This window comes from Rattus norvegicus, chromosome 4, assembly GCF_036323735.1.
Source record: "Rattus norvegicus strain BN/NHsdMcwi chromosome 4, GRCr8, whole genome shotgun sequence".
Lineage (NCBI taxonomy): Eukaryota > Metazoa > Chordata > Mammalia > Rodentia > Muridae > Rattus > Rattus norvegicus.
The window spans coordinates 21,361,391-21,385,259 of record NC_086022.1 but is presented as its reverse complement, the minus strand read 5'-3'; the positions used below and the strand labels follow the sequence as shown (position 1 = coordinate 21,385,259).

The 23,869-nt window shown below is 35.7% G+C and overlaps 1 protein-coding gene across 3 annotated transcripts in view; it reads left to right on the top strand.

Moving 5' to 3' along the window:
• The window catches only part of Sema3e (semaphorin 3E), a 257,764-nt gene that overhangs the window by 125,190 nt on the left and 108,705 nt on the right, over positions 1–23,869 (top strand). For all 3 annotated transcript variants that reach the window (XM_017592522.3, NM_001106579.1, XM_039107252.2), the window contains one exon: positions 6,651–6,811. In XM_017592522.3, coding sequence (XP_017448011.1) covers positions 6,651–6,811 — 161 coding nt within the window. The remainder of the gene's footprint in view (positions 1–6,650; positions 6,812–23,869) is intronic.

Here is a 23,869-nt window from a genome sequence, read left to right as displayed (position 1 = left end):
CTGACGCCTTACACACAGAAGCGCAGCACTTAAATACATTTTAACTGTAGAGAATGGTGCCTTAATATATCTATGTCAGTGAGTTTTAACACGGTGAGCCTTGCAGGTTAACAAGAAAGGCCCGGAGAGGAAATGACTAAATCCTCCGTGTAAATCTTCATTGACAGCTGATAATTAGCATGCAGCTTAGCTGCAATAATTAGTTCCCTCTTTAGAAAATTTCCGGATGAACTCAGAGTTGGTACATTTCGTTCTGTCTTATTTCTTTGTCCTTCTCTCCCAAGTGATTCATGTTATTTTTAGGAAGAAAGAACTTAAGATGCCACTCTTCTCCAGAGTCAGCACTGTCCATTACTGATGCCATCTTGTGGGGATTGACTGGGATTAGAGTCCCTTTGTCCCTTTCTTCCTGTAGATTTTGTCCCTTTCCTCCAGACAGCTTAAAGGCGGTGGGGGATAAAGAAGAGAACCACTTCCTGGTAAATATGTCAAGTCCATGGGATATCTGAGGCTAAGATCAGAGAGAAAAGTCCTCAAGGAGAGAGGGAGCCCCTTCTTGCCAGTCCAATCTGCCTTGGTCTGCATCAAAACAGATTTTGAAACTATAGCAAATTAGGAAATTAACATGTTTTCTAAGAAATAAAAACATATAAATCTGAATATGACACAAACTGACAAGTAAAAGCCATGTGAAAACCCCCATATTGTTATGCAGCTCTTTGATAATGCAAATTAAAGGTATATAAAATTGATATTAATGTGATTTTCTTGTTTTCTTTTTAATTATATCGAATCAAAAATGTTAAATTACAGGAGAGCTTCCATTCTAACTTGTATTCTCTATGGGGCGGTGACAAAAAAAATATTTCAGTTACTGATACAATATAATTCCATCATCAACTACAATTTTTTTGAGATCTATTTCAAGTATTTTATGTATATGGGTGCATTCTCTGCATTTCCGTGTGCATATCAGAAGAGGTTCCCTTATAGACAGTTTTGAGCTACCATGTGGGTGCTGGTTATTGAACTCAAGAACGCTTAAAGAACAGCCAGTGCTCTTAACTCATGAGCCATCTTCCAAGGCCCCACCCATTTTAAATAATTTATTTTTTGTTTTATATGCAGTGGTGTTTTGCCTGAATGTATGTCTGTGTGAAGGTGTTGGGTCCCTTGGAACTGGAGGTACAACTTATAAGTCACCATGCGGGTGCTGGGACTCCCACCCAGGACCTCTGGAGGAACAGTCAATGCTTGTAGCCACTGAGCCATCTCTCCAGTCCCAACCAGCCTTTCTTATAGTAAATTGTAAAATATGCATTTGATGCATCATTCATCAAATCTTTACTAATAAAGGACAAACATTTAATAAATTCAACAACTGTTTTACTTTTGGTGTCAGGAACAGTGGAGAGACCGAGTTGCCTGAGCTCACATTTATGACTTCATTTGCAGTTTAAAAATCTGTACTTAAACATTTTTCTTTACATTATGGTATAAGCACATTTTTCCTTCCTTTCAAACTTCAGTATATGACTTTCTTTCAAATCTACCTTTTACTTTAATTGATGTTAAATGCATACATTTTCGTGTCTATATGTATGTTTATATTCCTAAAGTTGACAATCAACAATTCTTGCTCAAATTTTGTACCAAAATCAACCAAATAACGTTAGCCATGCACTGATTTACTATAACTTCCAATTTTTAAATGTAAAAAATAGAGTTTTCCTGAAGAACAGTAATATTTATTTAATGCGGGAATATATATCTAGCTCTTTGAAGATGACCCATGTCATATATTTATTAATTTAATTGAAAATATTTATGTATAAAATTTATATATAAAATTTCAGATCCATAGGTGAAGAAGTTAAATTTGTAAATAAAATAGTGTAGTTAATGCAGAATAAATATAAAATTAAATAGACATATCCTTTTCAAAAAACAGTTTGATAATGGAATGCCTGGGTCTGTTATTACAGACATATGTCTAAAGCTAAGTCTTCATTCATAATCAGTACTGTCAACTTCTGAGGCTAAGTCAAAGATGTATGACTGTGTTTTAGGAAAGACAGCTAAAGTGTACTAAAAATGTTAGAAGGTTAATGATAAGAAAAATCGGGGTCTTTGTCCTATGAAGACGAGTAAGAAGATGTAAACCATTGCAAGGATAGGTTTTGCTTATTTTTCTGGTTCTGAGATGCGAGGTCAGTTGACCAGCCTAGGCTGCTTGGTGAATCATAGCTGGTGCTGTTCCGTTGTATGTGATGATCACGGTCAGCAGCAGTTGATGCATTTGACACACTTAGGGTTTAAAGAACATGACATATAATCCTTTGTTCTTTTAAAATGTTTTTTTAACTTAAAATTTTAAAATCCCTTAGGAATTATTATAGGAAGAATCTACATTTCATAACATAGAATTCTTTGGGCTGGAGAGATGGCTCAGTGGTTAAGAGCACTGACTGCTTTTCTAGAGGTCTTGAGTTCAAATCTCGGCAACCACATGGTGGCTCATAACCATCTGTAATGACATCTGGTGCCCTCTCCTGGTGTGTCTGAAGACAGTTACAGTGTACTTATAAATAAATAAATGAATAAATCTTTAAAAAATTCCTCAACTTGTTGCTTAAGATGTGTGGAAATTCAATTTTATTTGAGTTCAAATCTCGGCAACCACATGGTGGCTGGCAACCATCTGTAATGACATCTGGTGCCCTCTCCTGGTGTGTCTGAAGACAGTTACAGTGTACTTATAAATAAATAAATGAATAAATCTTTAAAAAATTCCTCAACTTGTTGCTTAAGATGTGTGGAAATTCAATTTTATTTATCATAACTGTTCTGGCATCAATTTTCCCCAGAGGGAATATGAGTGAGTTGGGATAAGTAAGGCTCAAATTGTGTAATACAAGAAAACACCTCATAATATAATCATCCATTAAAAATTATAAAGGTAGAGAAGGATAAAAATATAAGGAATGCAACCCAGAGAGGTTTAAAGGCTGATCTTTAACTGAGATCAAACTCATGACTAAAATTTGTTTCTTCAGATTCTGTATGTAAGAATTTGGTTGTAATGCACATGTATGCTGTACATTGATTATTATGTTTTAATAAGTAATCTGACTGTTATATTCTTGTAATAGCATTTACCTTTTCAAGACATTAAATTTGGGGTTGCCTAATTTTTTTCACTAATAAAATAAAGTCAATGGTAATTTAAACTATTATAGAGTGGCAGTTCATTGTGTATGTGGGAAATAGTAAAAGTCATTACAATTTAGCAAGTACATCATTCACACGAGTTAATGCATATTCCAGTTCTTTCCTTTTGCTTCACTTTGTCCAATCTCTATCTACAATAGCATAAGTGTACTTTTGAATCCTTCGGGTTCCTTAGGACTACAGAGAAGCAAAAGGGGTTAGAGAAGAAGTTAATCCAACACAGTAAAAGATGATTGGTGACACAGTAAATGACATTTCTTACTATTCAAAAATAAGTAAGAATCTTTAATCATTTAGAATTATCTTAAGCTTACAGAATTGGAAAACTCATAACAAGTAGAAGTTAATATTTATCTTTTTTGTATATGGAGAGGTAATGAGGTGGTAATGACCTCATTCAAAACTAAACAAGATGCATAGATGGACTTAACTCATGAAATAACTTCATAGGTTCTCATTCCAATTGCACATTTTCAATAAACAATCTTGACTTTATCTAGTAAACTCTGATAATAGTTCAGGCAAGGAAACTCCTATCAGAAACCTTTTATATATTTCATCTATTTTTCCAAGAAATTTAATTTCCTGAGCACCTCTATAGCCTAAAATGTAATAACTAATGTGCAGTCATTCTTCATTTGGACTTAATTATTATAGAGAAACTTTTATTGTGAACAGAAAATGGTAAATATCAGCAAATTATCAGACTACCTGGGGAAATTGTATGGAAAAGAGTCCACTTAGTAGGGTTCACATGAAATTAGGAACTCTCATTTATAACAACTAACTCATAATGTCATCTAAGAGCTTCTTTCCATGTTTCTCCCATGATATTAAAATGTACTTTCTAACTGGTGAATGCCTAGTAAGGAAAACAGGATTACTTGTAACTTTAAATACAGCACCTGGGTTTTTTTTTCCTTTCTTCTGTAATTCATGGGCCTCTATCAAATCTCTCTTGAATTCCAGTTTTCCTTACCAACAAAATACCTGGTACTCCTTCAGTCCTACCCTCAACAGAAGTGCTATGAAATTGATCTGGGGCTGAAAAAGGTGCTTTCTCGTGTTATTCTAGGACTCACAGATGGTCCATCTAACAATTCCTTGTAGATTAAGTTGCATAAGTTCTGAATAGTAAAGAAGAGAGTTTTCTAGTAGAACAGCTTCATTCATAGATTCTTTTCAATTTAATACACATTATAATTGCTACTATCAGTAGAAATTTAATGTCAAGCCATCAAGTATTTTGTATACACTTTTTTTTCATTTATAATGTTTTTGTTGTATATATTAGTTAGATGTAGTATCTTTTACAAGGACATTTTTGCACAAGGATGTTTTGTATGTTGAAAGCATTCCTCACATGCAGCTAATCTTCCTCCACAAAAGCTGTTAAGGCTCACTAAATTCACAAGAATTCAGGTCTAGCTCAATCAGTGAACTCCAGATTCAGTGAGGACACCTGACTCAGTAAATAAAGTGGAAAAGGGTCTTGGAAAAATCTAATATTAACAGAGAGCCTCCACATGCACACAGTTGTGTGTGCACATATACCCATATTCAAATGAATGCATATGCATATGTGCATACCATATACATGAGCATGTACAAACACATAAATAAGAATATAACAATAAAATAAAATATGTTTCTTCTAGATGTAGTAATTTCACTTTCCTTTTATCTAGTTTGGGTCTTCAACTATTATCATCTCGTTTCCTGGCTGTTTTGGTTGGAGATAATGGGTCTGATGGAATTTCTATGTGCTTCTGATACATCCCTCAGAGGAATAACTCATTAAAACTGTTTTAGTTACAGTTGTATTGGTTTGAAAAGACTCCATAACCAGGACAACTGTTATAAAATAAAGCACTTAATTTGGGAAAAAATAGCCTAAGATTCTTTACTTAGGCCAAGTGGTTCAATAGTTCATACGAGATGTATATATGGAATTTTAGAATCTTCCAACATTATTTAATTTAAACCCTAAATTTCAAGGTAACTCTACTCTACAGAATTTTGAGCAGAAAACCAGATAAGAAACATGTTCTTTTTTGTATTATTGTTTTCATTTTGTTCATTTGAACCAACTCTCACTAAGTAGCCCAGGCAGGCCTTGAACTCTCAACCCCCTGCCTCCTAGATTCTTAAAAGAGAGTAAAAGCAATTTCATATTTAGTGTTATATTTCATACTTGCATTTACTGCTTGTGAGTGTCCCATTCAGTAAGGATCTGCATGCTCCATGAGCTGATTGGTATTAAATTCTTCAAGATGAGTTTCGATTTTCACTATTTCCGAAGGAAACTTCTGCCATTCTGTACTCAGTCTGGTTGTGGGGCCACTATTCCTTCACATCACCTAAACCTCTCTCAAATGTACAGTTTGGAAGTCCTAAGCACTGAACTGGCATATTAAATTAAAGATAATACCCCAACAAACAAATGTACAGATGAGAATCGCCGAATTCTGGTTTCTTTAAATTTAATATATGTACCCCAAATATATATTGTTTGTAATTCCTAACATAGACAAGAATGCATGAAGATAGACTGAATCCCAGTCGTAGATTCCCAATGGGTTTCACAGTAATCAGAATTGTGATTACAATTCGGTTCTTGCCAGGGTCATGCAGTTTGATTTGTGTTTGATTTTCAATATCAGTTTGAGGTCGAAATACGATTTTTCAGAGTTGGAATCTAGTGGGTAAGTAGATAGACTTGGGTATACTTAGTCTAATTGCTATATCTTCTTATGCAAAGAAAGGCTTTAAAATGCCCTTGCACTGTATTATTGTACAATTATATATAACTGCACTATAGAGTACCTATTGTGATGAATAGTTTCGTCCATATTTTAAAAGCATCCAATATTTACGTTACAACTAAGTCTTATTTAGTTATTCAGATTAATAAATTAATAAACATCTTAATGCTCACATATTAAAATATTATATCATATGACTATATAGTCAGACTCCCTTGTATCTGTGGGTATTGTTTCCAAAGATTCAACTTCAGACATAAATTTTTTAAGGTGTTATATCTATCCAGAACATACCAGCACTTTTCTGCTTATTCACCAGACAGTAACGTGTGACAGCAACTCACAAAGCATTTATTTCGCATTAGGTAGCTTAAGATTTTAGAGATGACTTAAGAAATATGGAAGAATATGCCTAGGCTATAAGTAAAAAATAGTCCAAATTTATAGAGAGGTGTTGGAGCAGTAGAGTATTAGGAGACCTAGGACAAAATCCATGTGGATACAGAGGACTGACCGGATAATTTTTATTTTCCTTGAGTAATTCAATTTAAGGATTCTTATTTATGGAACAAACATGCTAACTGAGCTTTGAGAAAATCATTATTGGCAGCATTATGTGTTTTTATGTACCTCTTAAACCTCTGTTCATTTCAGAACTCTTGGAACTGAACAGGACGTCAATATTTCAAAGCCCCTTTGGTTTTCTTGATCTCCACACAATGCTGCTGGATGAGTATCAAGAACGGCTCTTTGTGGGAGGCAGAGACCTTGTCTATTCCCTGAACTTGGAACGCGTCAGTGATGGCTACAGAGAGGTATTGAAACACCAAGTGTTTAAAGTGGGGAAAGTAGAGGCGGGTGGTATAAGTGTGTGTTAGCTTACGTTTTTCCTGTTGTCTACTACTTTGAAGTTTTGAGTGGTTACGTAATTGAAATAAAATATTCATTAAATAGGAAACAATCTGGGGAAAACTTGTAAAGTATCATATATGAATTTTCTAGCCCATCAATGATATCAAGATGCACAGAGAATTATTTTCCTTGTGATTTAATCTTGCCTAGTGAGTGAGTTTTTTACCACACCCACTGTCTTGAGACCTGGTTTGCAGAATCCTAGATAAGTAACAGCGCCTCTAGACTCTAGTTATTGTTCTAATATCCAAACATGGCTCTGTCAGTATAACTATCTGGGTGTAGTTGTTATCAAGATTGTTAACTCAGATAAATGTTTCTGAAGCTTGCTAGAAAGTAGAATATTAAAAAAGTGGTGGCATATGTCTTTAGTCCCAGCACTATGGAGTCCCAGAGGCAGGGGACTCTCTGATTTCAAGGCCATTGTGCTTTATGCAGTGAATTTCAGAACAGCCAGGCATTGTCATGAAAAAAAAACAACAACAACAAGATAAGAATGTTGAAATATATTCCAAGAATATGTTGAATATGTTGAAAATGGTTAACTGTGGGGAAAAGAACAGCTTATACAAAACAGAGTTGGGTTACATTTTCAAGGTTGTATCAACGTGACATGAAATATGAAGACGTTTAAATCCTATTGTTTGGCATTAGTATGTGTTTGAAATAATCCACTTGGTTTATGTTTTATTTTTATGTTCATAAAATTGGGCCAAGTATGCGTGTTTTCAAGTTTGAAAAAAAATGACAAAAAACAGGATCCCCTAGTCTTTGCCAAATCCTAATCCCTAGAGGAAATAATTTAAAATGGTTTGCTATTTTTTTGGGGATCTTTTTTAATTTTGTGTAAGATGTGCACTAGGATTTGGGCTTAAAGCTAGAGCTTAAAGATAAAAAATATAGTTAGCACTCAACATCTTGGGTTCAACCACAGCCTTCCTCATTCCCTGCAGACGTGAAAGCCAGCCTTTTTGTATTGTTGTCCATTGATAAAGCTGGTGTTTGAATTTATGTACTATTTGTTAACTTTCAAGGAGATGAACACTTGCTTGCCTCCTTTTCACTAGACACATTCAAGCATCTTTACACCATCTGTTGCTGAACCCCTTGACCGATCCTTCCTTTTCCCAATATGCAGAGACTGAAAGTTTGGTTAAATAATCATAGCCTGTTAGAATGATTAGAACAATGAAGATAGTTCGTAACATCTTCACTTCCTTCCACACATCCTTCTTTTCCCTTTTCTCCTTCCTTCTCTTCCTGAAACATTCCTGTTTTTTGGGAAAAGTAAAATTGTGTTTCATATCATGCTTTAGTTTTTGTTTCTTGACACACCCGTAAGATGATTTGGATCACAAAAAACTAAGAGGTTAGATTAGACTTCTTTCAACATAATTCAGATCATATGTTATTGGCATACCCTTCTCACTTATGAGAATGTTCAGCTGTTTATGTAGATGTTCAACTGTTTAGAGCTACATCCTTCTGGCTTTAGTCTCACATATCCGAATCATATCCTCTTTGACCATTCTGAGAAAATAATTCAAAGTCAACTTTGATTAATTATATATACATATATTATATCTACATAATTATTTATTATATAATGCACTTATATAATATATAATGAAGATATATTTTATTTATATATCTTCATTAAAGTTAACAGATACTGCCTAAATTTAAACACCAAATATATGGATGCAGAGAGTACATTGAGTTGGATTTTGTATTTTAGAAGGAAGAGAGTGTTATTAAATTTAGGACTTTATGTCATATATATATATATATATATATATATATATATATTCCTAAATGTATAAATACAGTCTACTCTATTATTTTATGGCTGATCACTTGTTTTGGATAACCAATGGTACTCATTTGACTTGAGATAAGCATATCGACTTCCCTCTTCTCTAAATGCTTTTGTATCTGGATCCATATATATCCACATGACCTTCCCACTAAGTTGTCCAGATTATTCCCTCACTTATTGGATTGTCTCCTTCACAGCTTATTCTTTCTCTTTCCATGTTACTCTCAATAATGATATGCCTGTTTACTCAGATTTTCTGTAGTGGAATCTATAATGGAGAGGCAAAAAAAAATAAACTAAGTTTTATAATAATAAGCCTGTCAACATCCAAGCATTGATTTATGAGGAACTGAAGAGGCCCTACCTCCCACTGCTGAACAATTTGCTACTGATAGGTTCAGAGAAAGTGGGACTCATTGCCAGCAGTTGGATTCCCACTGAGATCCCATAAACCTCCAGTGGAATTCAGTGCACATAAATGGCACTTATTAAATTAAGTAGTCACAAGACCAAAGTGAAAGTCATGAATATTGGAAAGGAGGCAGTAGGGATGAGAAGACAGGCCTTGACACAGGAGGGAGATAAGATGGTAGAGGGGAAAGTAATCAGATTTAATTTTATGCACGCATGAAATTGTGAAAAAGTAGTATCATATGAAGCCCAATGAACCATTATTAAAGTTGCTAGTTTGTTGATTGAGGGGATGGGGTAGCAGGTATAAATTTGTGGGATAAACTTGCCAACACCAGTTCAGTCTCTGAAAAACTTAGGATTGACTCCTACAGTTCTTCTCTGACTCCGTATGCATTATGGGACATGACCACCCCCCTTCACAAGATAAAATTTCTTTTTCAAAATGAAAAAGGTAATTTCTAATTTACATGTTCCATTTTAGTCTTGTAGACGGTGAGTCGTATTTGCATGACAGACATGGTTCTTACATGGTAATCTTTGGACTGGATCAGGTCATCTCACAGGAAGATCTTTCAAGTTACAGTCAGCATCTTAGGACACAGTCTCCTAGTGATTTTCCTCAGCTGTTGTCTTCTGAAGCCATCACTAACCTGGTGTGATGTCCCTTCCAAGTAGGGAAAATTGGATTTCCTTCTTATTTCCCATTTATTGTTTTGTCCTAATTGTACCCTCAGGTCTTTAATGCCAGAAGATGAGATTTTAATGGAAGAAATGACCCGTAAAAATAATATAAGAGTAGGGGACCTGGAGCACACTGGGGTTTTATGAACTGATTCTCAGGAAGGCAATAGTGTAGCATGAGGCCATTGCGCTTCAGGGCGCATCTAGTGAAGATGCCAATGAAAGTATTTTATAACACTATTAAATTGAATGTCTTTTCTGGACTGAAGGAAACATCTTGATTTTTGTGGTGCTTAAAGCTTACATGTTATTTAGAGCTTTTTCAATGTAGATAATTCAACAAACATGTCAGGCCGCTAAAGGTTCCTCTCAGGGCTACAGCAGGGGCAGATACCAAGCAATTGCACCAGGGTTTATGCCTACTTGACTCTAAGGTAACGTCTTCAGTACACACTTCTTATTCTGCACTTGTCCTGACCATTTCACTCAAATAATGAGACAACTCCTGGGGACCCAGTAAGTCCTGTTCGATTGTTTCTGCTTATAGGAGCATCATGGTGAAGTACACTTCACGGCCTATCAGTTTAAAAGGAATGGGCTTAGCATAAGTTGAGTTTTTCAGTGCTCTCAGTTCTGAAAATCTAAATGGTCTTCTGATTAAGCTCTCCCACTGACTTTCTGATTGGATAAATGTCAACAGTTAGAGTCTCAATGCTTTCTGGTTTGTCAACATTTGGATTATGCCTCCGTTCTCTTGAACCAGTTCTATTAGGAAGGGTGGTTTTCTGTGTATTTTAGGATGTTGAAATGAATCCACAGTCTTTACCCAGTAGATACTAATAACATGTGTGGTCATTTGAATGAGAAATATCCTCTATAAGCTCAGGCATTGGAATGCTCTGTCCTCAGTTAATGGAGAAATCTGGGAAGGCTTAAATGGGGGAATCTTTCTTTGGAAGTATGTCATTGGGGCAGACTTTGAGAATATGTACCCTAACCCAACTTTCAGTTCTCCCTGTCTCTGTTTCTCTGCCCCCGTCTCTGTCTCTCTGTCTCTCTCTCTCTCTCTGTCTCTCTCGCTCTCTCTCTCTCTGTATGCATGTATATGTCTGTCTGTCTCTTTGTCACTGTCTATCTGTATCTTTTAGTCTATCTGTCAGGAGACCATATCTGCCTGCCGGCATGACTCATCACCACAATATATTCTTATCATTCTGAAACCATAAAGCCAAAATACCTTTTTCTTCTATAAGCTGATTCTGATCATTGTGTTTTATCACCAAAAATTTGCCTCTAATGGTGTGCAAATAATCTCCAATGACTTGATAATATAAGAAATATCTCCAAACATAGTCAGATAAAGTATTACCCTCAGTCAGTCTGATTATGTAAATGCAGGAATAGACCCTTCCATTAACATTGTTACAACCACCAAAACCAACACATAGCCTAGCTGTATATCTACTGATTAAACCACATCCATTTTTCCATTCTTTAGATCGAGGACTTTGAAAAATACACCCAAAGCCTATTTTTATTATCACATCTTACTTCTTTATTTCTTAATTTAAATGTGTTTAAGATGTAATAAATGTGATATGTAAAACTAAATAAGTAGCTCAGATACCTTAGAACAATGGTTTTCAACCTTTCCAATGCCGCCATGTGTTGTTCCTCATGTTTTGTGACCCCCACCACAAAATTATTTTCATCTCTACTTTATAACTGTACTTCTGCTACTGTTGTAAATGGTAATATCTATTCTGATAGGAATGTAAATATCTGATATGCAAGTATCTAATAAGCGGCCCCATGAATGGTTCATTCAACCCAACAGGTTGAGAACCGCTGCCCTATATGATATAATAACCACTAATCACCTCAAGATGAGACTATCACCAATCTTGTTACATAGGTGACTGTATTTTTCTTCTCTCTACATCTCTATCCATATTTTGCCAAGAAAAGTAGGTGCTATTCCTTGTTTTTAGAATTATTTTGTCATGTACTTTCTATACATTGCTTCTATTGGTATAGGTAATTTTAGCTATGATTAAAACTGACATGCAACAATATATTGTAATTTCCAGGGTTGTTTCTTCCTTTCTGTCAGTTAATCATATTTTGTAGATTTAGTCCCATTCATCATTCTTGTTGGTTCTTTGCAGTTAGAGTTAGGAAGGCAACCAGGGTGTCTAGCTCTGATTTCGAAATTCAAATCTTGACTTGGTCTATATAACTGTGGGTGAATTGCTTCACTTGGTTTGACCTCTGTTATACACTTGTAAGAGGCAAATATTAGTCTCCTTTGAGTATACAAAATTTGTTGATTTTAATGAAAGACCATCTGAGGTTTTTAGTTATGTAATAAATAGTAGTTATTATTTATTTTGAGACTGTGGGATATTTTCCCTCATGTAAATATAACATACTTTTCATTCCCAGGTCAAATGACAGTAGGTGAGTTCTAGTTTTTTACTTTATTAGTGGTACTAAGATCATTCGAGAATGTGTCCCCTGCTACACAAATATAGGAAAACATCCAAAGAAAGCATGCAGTAGAATCACTAACTTAATGATACATGAATGTCACTCATACATGAAGAGTGATGCAGTTAACTTTGCCAAATCTTCCCCAACTAGTGTATGAGGTGCCAGTTCACTGCAAATTCACCCACATTTTCCCACTGGTTTCTGTGACCCACATGTTCTTCAACATGTTTTTGACTCATGTATCACTGCATGAGCATATTACTAGCTTTAGAACTCCAAATCACATCTTAGTTATTTTAACTCACTTGATTATAGTTTTAACATTTATATGGATGATATATAGTGGAAAACTTAGAACTAGTGGTGAGAAAAATAAAATAACATTTTATAGTATCAAATATGATAAGTGCTACATGAAAAATAAAGCACTTTGAGATGGGGAAGGGTATAGAGGATGCTATGGAGAACAGGATGCCAGAAAAGATACTTTCTAAAGAAGAAACTTGATAACACACTGTACCTCAAGGCTCAGTAACTAACTTTGGCTACTGAACTAGACTAAAGGGCAGGAGAAAGAGGTTATGGTTGATTTGGAAAACCAGATCATTGAGACAGTTAAGCATCAGGAACTGACTGGCTGCTGTGGTAGATGGTAGGTCATGTTTGAAAAGAGAAAGACAGGAATATAAAAAGAGAATTTCCCATTTAGAAGAAGGAGCACCAAGGAATGATTTGAAATGATTACAAGCGTGTAGGGGTGATAGGTGTGTAATTCTACAAACTTCTGAGTACAAGTTTCTTTGTACTGCTCTATTTCAAGATTTTATTAGGAGAAATTTTAAAAATTTAGACAATATTTAAACCAGAAGAGGCAAAAATCAATAGAAACATCTTAACCAGAATAAGAAAGTCACCATTCCTAGTGACAGCTGGTAGGGAGCCACTGGTCTCAAGGGGGAAATTGGTTTTAATTAGAGGAAGATAAAGAGGAAAAATGGTCAAGGTAGGGGGAATGTTGTTAATGGTATTCCAGAGGATTTAACAAAAGGATTTAAGGCATTTAGAGGGGTGAGGTCAAATTAAAGGCCATACAGTTGTGACTCTAAGTATTGATTATTGACCCAGGGTAAGGGTCAATGGCCCATCGTGACCATAGTCATCAGTCAACAGTGATGTGTCATGATGAATTAGCCTTGACAATCTCCCAGGAAAGATGAGGAACTACTAATCTTCCTTTAGATTGTTGAAATCATCAAACACCTTGATCCTCACTGTCAGCCATCAACCATTTCTGTGATGCTTCCCCCCCTTCCCCTGTTACCCATAGAGGATCCCTCTTCTTCCATAAGGTGACAATTGTTTTGTATGTGATATGAATTCTCCTATGCTTATCTGTCTTTACAATTGGTTATTTTCGATCCTCATTTATATTTTTATATCCCCCCCTTTCTGTAAAAATCAAACAAACGTACATTTGTGTAGGAGTTCTTAATGTTTTGGGGTTCTGTTACTGTCTGTCATATGTTGAATGTCCAGTAATACTTACAAGTGTAAAATAAATACATAGAATTGCCAAGGAAATGTTAAGATTATTGAGATATACAGAATTCTAAGATTTCTGAACAAACTTGGAGTGAATATTCTGAGTAAAAGTTAGATCATGAAAAACTGTTACACTTAATCTTAGCTTGTTCACACCCACACATAGCTAATTAGATCACTTCTGTTTATTCTTCCTTTCATGATGTTTTCCCATTTCGCCTAAATCCAAACATTTTTCATCATGATCATCATCATCATCATCATCATCATCATCATCATCATTATTATTATTATATTATTATTATCATTATATTTGCAGAACGTTCCCTGGTCTTTCCTCACCCTTCTGTATAATTTTGATTCCCACATTGAATTAAGATTGACTATGCTCTGGTCCATCTGCATGATAAAATGGCTTCTACGTGAAGAGCTTGAATTAGATCCATCTACAAAGATGTAGGCAAATCAATTAACAGTGTGATGGTTTAATGAGAATAGCATCCATAGTGTCCTATATTTGAGCACTTGGTTTCCAGTGAGCGAAACAAAAGGATTAGGAGGTGTGGCTTTTTAGGAGGACATCTAATACTCTCCGTCTCACAGTTTGTGGTTTAAGATGGGCGCTCTCAGCTACACCTGCTTACCTGTTGCTATGTATGGTCTATGCCCACAACATGTTGATACACTCTTATTTTTCTGAAAGTGTGCACCCCAAGTAAACTCTTACTTTTATAAGTTGCCTAGGTTATGATGTTTTGTAACATAAATAGAAAAGTAACTAATACACATAGACAGTGAAAGAGTAAAAGTGTGTGTGTATACATATATATATATACATATACATGTATGTGTATATATACATGTATATTAAATCTAAAACAACCCTATAAATCATCATCTCTGCCATCTCTTATAAATCCTATTGTATTTATTGCCAAAGCTACTTTAGAAAATGTGTTTTCTAATTTTCATTAGGCTAATTACATCTGCCTTCTGTGACTACCACCTTACTCAGTTCTTATCTGTGCACTTCCTGCCCCCTCCAAATACTGTTTTACTTGTACCAGTAATTTCAGTCTTAACTTTACATTTGTAAACATTTAATGATCTTATAAATCATGTCCATGCCTTGACCCCACCCCTGAAATGAATTGAGGAATGCATGTTACTACTTAAATCAACCCAGGTTACTGGAATGTATATGTAGATCTTATGACTATGAGAAACAGTAGTCAAATTATGTAGTTATAAGTATTTAAAAATATATTTTAAACAGAAATATGTGGACATGTACGAGTGAGTTTTTCCACTCACATGTAAGAACCTATCATTTAATAAGCCTTCTGAGTTATGCAGTTCTTAGGAATTGCTATTGTTTGAAAATTGATTTCATTCATTATACTTTTCTAAGCACGTAATAATTTTGTTTTTAATCTGTAAATATCACGCTGCTCAATTCTTGTCATATTCATGAAGCACATTTAACTTTCTCTAAAAAATAAAATTGAGTCCTAACGCAAAATATTTCATCCTAAGATTTTCCAGTTATAATTTGTTACTTTACCTGAGAATTCTGCACTGTTAAAATTTGTATATCACTCTCTCCAAAGTCTCTAAAATACCCCCAAATGATGTCAGCAATTTTAGATTTCAACTCTGTTCTCATCATCTCATCCCTGACATTTTAGAAAAATTTAAAAGGCAGGCAACCTCCCACTGTTTAAAGAAAAATACATCTAAAACCCTCTTCTCTAAGAGAAGATTTGGCTGAACTGGAGAAAAACATATTCTGGGTGAAATATATTGCAGCATCCTGACATTTCTGATCAAGATGTGACAATATCGTGATACTAACATTGACAGAAGAGAAGAGTTAAAAGAGAGAAAACATTTCCTTTGCTTACAGAGCAGCATCCTTCCCTGGCCTTCTGCACCGGTGTGGTCTATGACGATGCTCAATCCTCAGATTCTGTTCTGGGATTGGTCTCCATTTACAGAAAGTCAGGGTTCCGCAGGCTTAATATTAGACAAGTTTTGTCACAGTTGCTACCATTTTCCAGTTACGATTCTGTATTGAGGAAGAAATTCTGATTTAGATAGTTCGAAACAATACGTATACATCCTTCCATTCTACTTTCAATGTATTTATCAGTGTGGTAATGTCAAGTTGCAACCAGAGAAGATAGTGATCGTTTATATCATGTTACATTTTCTGACCAGCAGATTCATACATAGCGGCGATACATTTTGTTTTGCATTAATATTGAATGTTGTTAATTTATTGAACCCTAGGATTGTTTGTTAAATATTTTAAGGCTTAAATATGTAATTCATAGATAATCCTTGATATGTTCGACAATATAATAGCAAACCCACAGATTCTATAACTAGATTGCCTGGAGTTCCACCTTAAGTCTACTGCTTATTAGATTATTGATTCTCAACCATAGACAGACTGAGCCTAGTACCGTTTTCTTACCTTTTGTGAGAGGTTTAAATGAGTTAGTACATATCAAATAAAGTGTCTGAAATGTAGTAAACATTATGTAAATACTTGCCATCAGTATGATTTTAAGGCATCTGATTTTAATGTGTCACTATTTCTAAGTGAGAGGTAGGAAAGAGAGCCGGGGTTAGAGATACAGATGAGAGCAGGACCCAAAGTGAGTAGAAGATGGGAATGAAGCTGCAAATGAGTTAGATAACTGACGGCTTTGCTGCTGGGACTCAATCTTATGATCCATGTCAGTGTAACTGGAGCATCCTGAACACCAGGCAAACATAAAAAGAATGAGAGTTCACTTGTGTTTATGCCGCAGCAGCATGCTGAATAAATGAAAGAAAGAGACCTGAGACCTGAAGGTAGGCCGTAGTAGCTAGACCAGGAGACCAGGCACAGCTCTTCCCATTGCACTTCATCTCTAGAGCTCTGTAATTACGGCCCTGGTCTCCTCTGTTGGTCTCCCGTGTGCCATCAGACCTCCTGGCTGCACCGTTTGTGATTACGTAGCTTCCCTTGGTTTTCTTGCCTCGCTGAGCTGCCTTTTACCTTAGCAGTGCTTAAGACCCGATGGAGTAGTGTGTCGGTGATGACAGCATGAAGAATTAACAAAGAACTTCACTACTTTTGGTTATTTATAGCAGAGCAGAACGGAAAGCCCTAGGAGGCTTCAGGGTCTAAGCCCAGGTAGCAGAAGGATTATCTGGGTCCCGTCCTTATCTCCTGTAGCTGTCTCTTCCAGGAAGACAATTACTATGACTTCCTGAGAAGCAAACATAACCTCTAGATAACATCAATTTTGGGCTAAAGCATAAAATTTTCTCTTTCCTATGAAACATCAGAAATGGATATTTTCTTTATATAAACTATATTTTATGAAGTCACAATTTAACCAATATCTATCAATAAACCTTTAGTTAAAAAGCTTTGGAAACATATTTTGCTCTCTAAATTTCTAAGTCTAATCTCGTTTTGTTGATTTTGAGCTAAAATTGTGTTATGTAATTTGGATGTCTGTACTTATGACTGTCCTTAGAAAATTCTGTTTTAGAAAACTTTACACAGTTTTCACATTTGTTCAAGGTTAAAAAGAATCATGTAGTTTAAATTTAGTTTTTGACTGAGTGGATGAAAGCATTAAAATATAATTTGCATATGAAATTTTAGAGGGTAATTCACATTAATGATAGCAATTGAGAAAGTTTTGTATTTAAAGGAGGACATTTATCAGGTCATTGATGTTTGTGTAACGGGCAAGTTCTGTTTGAGACCAAATACTTTGGAAAATAAGCCTTTCAAGTATTGATTTTATCTAGAGCCCAAAAGATCATAGTTGTGACTTATAAACAACTTGGATAATGACAGTCATTATAATTAAGTGCAAAGTCAAAAGCCCTAGGAGTGATAATGTGTGTGAGGTTAAGGATTACCATTTATAAGCCATTAGAATTATTTTAATGTGTTATATACAAACATTTTTCCTTTTAATGATATTTATGACATATAATTTAAGTGTATAGCAACAGTTCCTTTTATTATACATAGATAAAAATATATAGAAAGTAAAATCAAATTACAAAGCACTTACTAAAATATTGGAAATCTGAATATAATATTGCATGGAATTATAGTAGCATCATAGTTGTATAATTTATATGAATTATAATTTATGATAATTTACTTACTTTTAAGTATAACAGACATTCTAAAATTTTTAAATGATCCTATCTTTGTTAATTTGTTTTTGGTCCACTAAATCTGAATGCATTACAACAGTGAGCTGTTAAATCCTTAATCCTAGTGTAATTATGAAACTCAATAGGGAGCCCAGAAAAATGACTTAGTAATTTAATTTATATTTTATCTTATTCCCCTCCTTTGAGATGTGCAAGAACAGCAAATGGCTGTTAACGTGGAGGGATGACTGATTTATACAGCAGAAGTATTGTGATAAAATGATGTATATTTAACCTTTTACTTTTTGTACTTTTTTTTAGTACAAACAACTTGGAAACAACATTACACCCTGTTGTTTAACTGCCTTTAAAATGTTTTGTGCAGAACAAATAACTTAGTTTTATGGGGATTTTTGGATGCTAAATAGTGGAGCAGAACCAAAAGACATCCGGACTGCCAAAGCAAACGGAGGAATGAATTTCCTTACTGCTTGGCAGAGCATTTACACATGACGACTTTAAAAATATAACTTCTTATTTTCCTTGAAGTCACTTTGTCTTTTTCTGTCATCCAGTCAACTTTTGTACAAAGTCCTGAGAATGTTAAGCTATTAAAATGTGCAAACAAAATCCCTCCAAAATAAACCCCAGAACAAACAAAAGTTTAGGGAAGAATTTCCCATGCATGGACTTTGCTACACCGTTGATAAGCCAGTCTCATTTCCTTCTCTCTTTTTTTTTTTTTTTTTTTTTGGTTCTTTTTTTCGGAGCTGGGGACCGAACCCAGGGCCTTGCGCTTCCTAGGTAAGCGCTCTACCACTGAGCTAAATCCCCAGCCCCTCCTTCTCTCTTTAATTAGAATGATTTCACCATTTTCCCCTGGTGATGCTACTGTCATTTTTACCAGTTATGATCCTAACAATCTCTTGAAGCTTGATTCACTGTAACTATGCTACAGCATCCCCCTACCCCGATAAACCTGGACATTTTTACTTTTCAGTTGACTTTTGTTAAGACATTTTCATGTCTGTGAACTGTATGCCTCAGAGTTCATGGTGAGATCTTTTTAGCTGTATTGTCTTTATAAAGAATGTGATAAAGATGCCAGTCATCAGACACTGAATAAATAGACTATCTAAACCATGGGTCCAACTGACATTCACAGGCTTTGTTCCCTGGATTGTAGTAAGAGAGCTAAAATTAAGTATATAAATCATTGTAGTGTTTGCACAAACAAGAATGTCAAGAGGGATCAAAGTAAGAGAAATATTGTCTGATGGAAAGATATCTGGAAAGGTTTAAGTTGAGAATTGCTCCGTAAAACATGCTTGCAAGGTTGGCTTTATCATCTTTAGAATAATTGCCCCTAGTAGATTTGCTCGAGGACCAATGCTTACTGTGAAAATGTTAGAAAGAGTATTTATTGTCGTGACTCCTCCATAATAAACCCCCCCTTTTTTGTTTGGTTTAAACTGCTAAGGGCCTGAGGTTTTACATCATATTTGATGCATGCATAGTTTCATGCACTTCGTCATAAAGCATTACCCTCCTGGGGAAGAGACAAAAGGACACTGACTAGTCAGAACTATCAGGGAAGAACATCTCCGGGTTAAGTTCTCTAAGCAGCAATGCCTAGAAACCTCAGCAGACTAAACAATGGATGCTTTACATTTAAGGATCTCCAGCTCAGAAAATCTTTTCCTTTAGATAGAGCAGCGGGCTGTCAGCAAAATGTCTAAATTTTACTCAGAGAGACATCTTCCTTTTCCTGACCAGGGAACAAATTTCCCTTTTACCTTGCACAAAAATTTTGTCTGTGTCTCTCCTACCTATTTGGAAAGATAGTCTACAGTAAAAGTCATGAGAAAATAAGTAGAAATGCTGTAGGGGTTTGCCATCAAAACAGTAAGCTTGGAAATAATCATTATGAAGACATAAGAGAATATGTAATAATGTTCTCAGAATCTGGTTTAAAGAAATCAACATTTTATAATGAAGATAAAGTTCATAAGGAAGGATGATAACATTTTGATGAGTCCTATATATTCTAGGTATGTTAAGGTTTAACTCATTATTCTGAGTTACTGACCTTTATTCTAATTTGTTTATATCAGTAAACTGTTATAAAATGGCTAACATAGGAAAATGAGCTTTTACCCTGTTTAAGATGTATATTCGTACATATATATGTATAGAAGTCTATACATATTTTAACACATCAATTTGCATAAATTCTGAATCCACAGCAATGTTATAATTATCAACTTAGTAGAATATGTTTCATAAATCATTGGAGAAGATATCTTAGGGCAATTTTTTAAAAATATAAATAAATACTAGGTAAATTAAAGATCATAAATACTGCCGATTCACTTCTAGGATCCACACCATCAACACTTTTACATTATGTCTTGTTTAATTGAATGTGATCCACTGAGGCAGAAACGTGGAACAACAATAATAAGATTTTATGTATATGCTTTACGTTATTGTTTGTTTGTTTGTTTGTTTGTTTTTGAAGGTGATTTTCTTCTCTGGGTTACACTGATCTTTGTCTTGTCTTCTTATATACCAACACCAACAACCACTCCAAAAAAACCAATAGACTTTTGTGTAAGGTTCGTATGGTATACTCTGAAAGGTACAAATAAAATAATGATCTGAGTAATTGTCTGCAAGAAACTCTTGGGAAATCAAGGACAGGTCGAAATCACAACACAGAGTGCTCAGTCAGACGATAATATACTTAGTCACATACAATGCCATTGCTACTGTTTTGTACATTCTCAACATGACTACTGCTTCAAGCCTGGATCAGGCTGTATCCTATGTGACTGACATGAGAAGGCCCCTGCACCCACTTCTGGAATAGAATCCCTTTTCATGGTGCATCAGCTTTTAAAAGAATATTTATATCTTAAACATAGGTGGGATTCAAATATGAGCATCGATTCTTAAAAACTAAACTGCTTAAAAGGGTGATTGGTGAAAGAAAGCCAGCCAACAATATTTTAATGAGTACAGGCCCTGCCGAAACATGACTACAAAGAATCCTGGCCGTGTTGTTACAAAAGACATACCCTGTACAGCCTGCTGTTTGATTGTTTTAGAGGCATCCCCAAAACTTGTTATTTAAACATTAATTCTCATTCTTGATGTTGACCAACTGTTTAATAAAAGGAAATAGCAAGTGTTCAGCTTGATAATCAAAATGTTTTTGCAGACAAATTTGACTCAGAACACAGACAGGAAACACGAGAAGTCTAAATGAGAGATGCGAGGCACAAAAATATTTCCTATCTCACATAGACTTCGTTAAAACATCTACAAGGTTGAGCTATGATTACCTGAATTAGAAATGTGAACACAATAACAATAGTAAGTATCTGTAAGAATATATGCAAGCATGAAAAATGTATGCAGTTACAAGTCACAATATTGTACTCCTGCATGATAAGTCAGATGGACAGAATAGAAAGAAGGAAAGAATGAATAGCTAAAGGTTAGGGGAACAGTGGAAGGAAAGAGTGAATAGCTAAAGATTAGTGGAAGGATGACTTTGAGTTACCCAGTGATAATGAACAATGGCTTTAGTAGTGTTACAAACTAAAACCTCTGTGTATACATTTATAGTGCCAAAGGAAAAAATAAATTAAAATTATCAGTGCAATGTGTGGCCCCTTGTAAATTGATTCTGTAGTGCAGAGGGGGGGGGAGGTAGAGGGGGAAGGGGGAGAGGGGTAGAAGGGGAGAGGGCGAGAGTGAAGGGGAAGCTGGGGAAAATATAATGACAAGGAAAACCACTTCTTTTAATAACCTAGAAATTATGAAAAAACTAGTTTTGTTTTGTTTTTTGTTTGTTCATTTGTTTTCCTTCTGTTTGCTTCAGTTTCAGCTTGTTATTGCTTGATACTGTTGACAAAGAGAAAGAAGGTGTTTTATTTCGTTTTTATATTCTTCTCTTTAAGAAAGAAACCAACACACTTGAGATATCGTGACAACTTCTTCAAATCCATGTGGAAGCAGGAGGGTTGAATAGTTTTGTTTTTTAAGGCAGTACTGAGACACAGGCCTTGTAGGCATGGCTGTCCATAAACAAGCTATTTAGCCACTCAAAGCTGTGTCTATGAGTTGTTAAGACGCAGCGATGCTTTTAAGAGCCATCCATTCTTTCATACTCGCCTATAGCAGAAACATTCCTGAAAGTCCAGAACATTCTGATTTCTGTGCTTGGTGGTATAAATGCAAAAGGAACTTGAAAACCAAAGGGGTTGCTTGCATTTGCACCACAAGTAGTCTGGTTGTCCAATAGAATTGATGGCAGAGGTTACAACAGGTGGAATATGGAGAGGAGCGGGTTCTAGACCAGTAGTTCTCAAATTTCCTAATTCTGTGAGCAACATAGTTCCTCATGATGTGGTTACTCACAACTGCAAGGTTATTTTGTTTCCACTTCATAAAATGCAAATCAAAACAAACCTGAGATTCCACCTCACACCAGTCAGAATGGCTAAGATCAAAACCTCAGATGACAGCAGATGCTGGTGAGGATGTGGAGAAAGAGGAACACTCCCCCATTGTTGGTGGGATTGTAAGCTGGGTACAACAACTCTGGAAATCAGTCTGAGGGTTTTTACCCTCAGACATAGTACTACCTGAGGGCCCAGCTATACCACTCCTGGGCATATACCCAAAATATGTTCCAAAATATAACAAGGACACATGCTTCACTATGTTCATAGCAGCCTTATTTATAATAGCCAGAAGGTAGAAAGAACTCAGATGTCCTTCAACAGAGGAATGGATACAGGAAATGGGGTATATTTGTACAATGGAGTACTACTCACCTATTAAAAACAACGACTTCATGTAATTCGTAAGCAAATGGATAGAAATAGAAAATATCATCCTGAGTGAGGTAACCCAATCACAAAAGAACACACTTGAAATTCACTCACTGATAAGTGGATATTAGCTCCCAAACTCGGAATACCCAAGATACAATCCACCGACCATATGAAGCTCAAGCAAGAATTTGGAATACCAAGGAGTGGTTACTTCAGTCCTTCTTAGAAGGGAGAACCAAATAATCACAGGAGGAAATACAGAGACAAAGTTTGGAGCAGAGACTTGGGGAAAGGTCATCCAGACAGATCCATCCTATCTATTGTCACTAAACCCAGACAATATTGTGGATGCCAAGAAGTGCATGCTGACAGAAACCTGATATAGCTGTCTCCTGAGAGGCTCTGCCATAGCCTGAGAAATAGGGTCAGGTGCTCTCATCCAACCATTGGAAAGACGGGCCCACAGTGGAGGAGTTAGAAAAATGACTGAAGGAATTGAAGGAGTTTTCAACCCCTTACGAAGAAGAACAATATAAATAACCAGACCACCCAGAGCTCCCAGAGACTAAACCACCAAACAAAGAGTACACATGGAGGGACCCATGGCTCCAGCCACATATGTAGCAGAGGATGGCCGTGGGCCTGTGAAGGTTCAATGCTCTCATGTAGGAAAATGCCAGGGCAGGGAGATGGGAGGGACTGGACAGGTAGGTGAGGGAACACTCACAGAGGGAGCGAGAGTGGGGAAGGGATAGGGTGATTCCAGAGAGGAAATCGGGAAAGGGGATAACATTTGAAATTTAAGTAAATATCAAATAAAAATACGAAATATGCAGCATAAAAAAGAATTATTACTACGGCTATGAATCATAATGCAAATATCTGATATACTTGATATGTGATATTTGACCTCTGAAGGGGTCGCAATCCACTGTTGTTCATGCACATCCGGCTCTGGAGGCCTAGGCCGTGCAATGGACTGCCAGAGT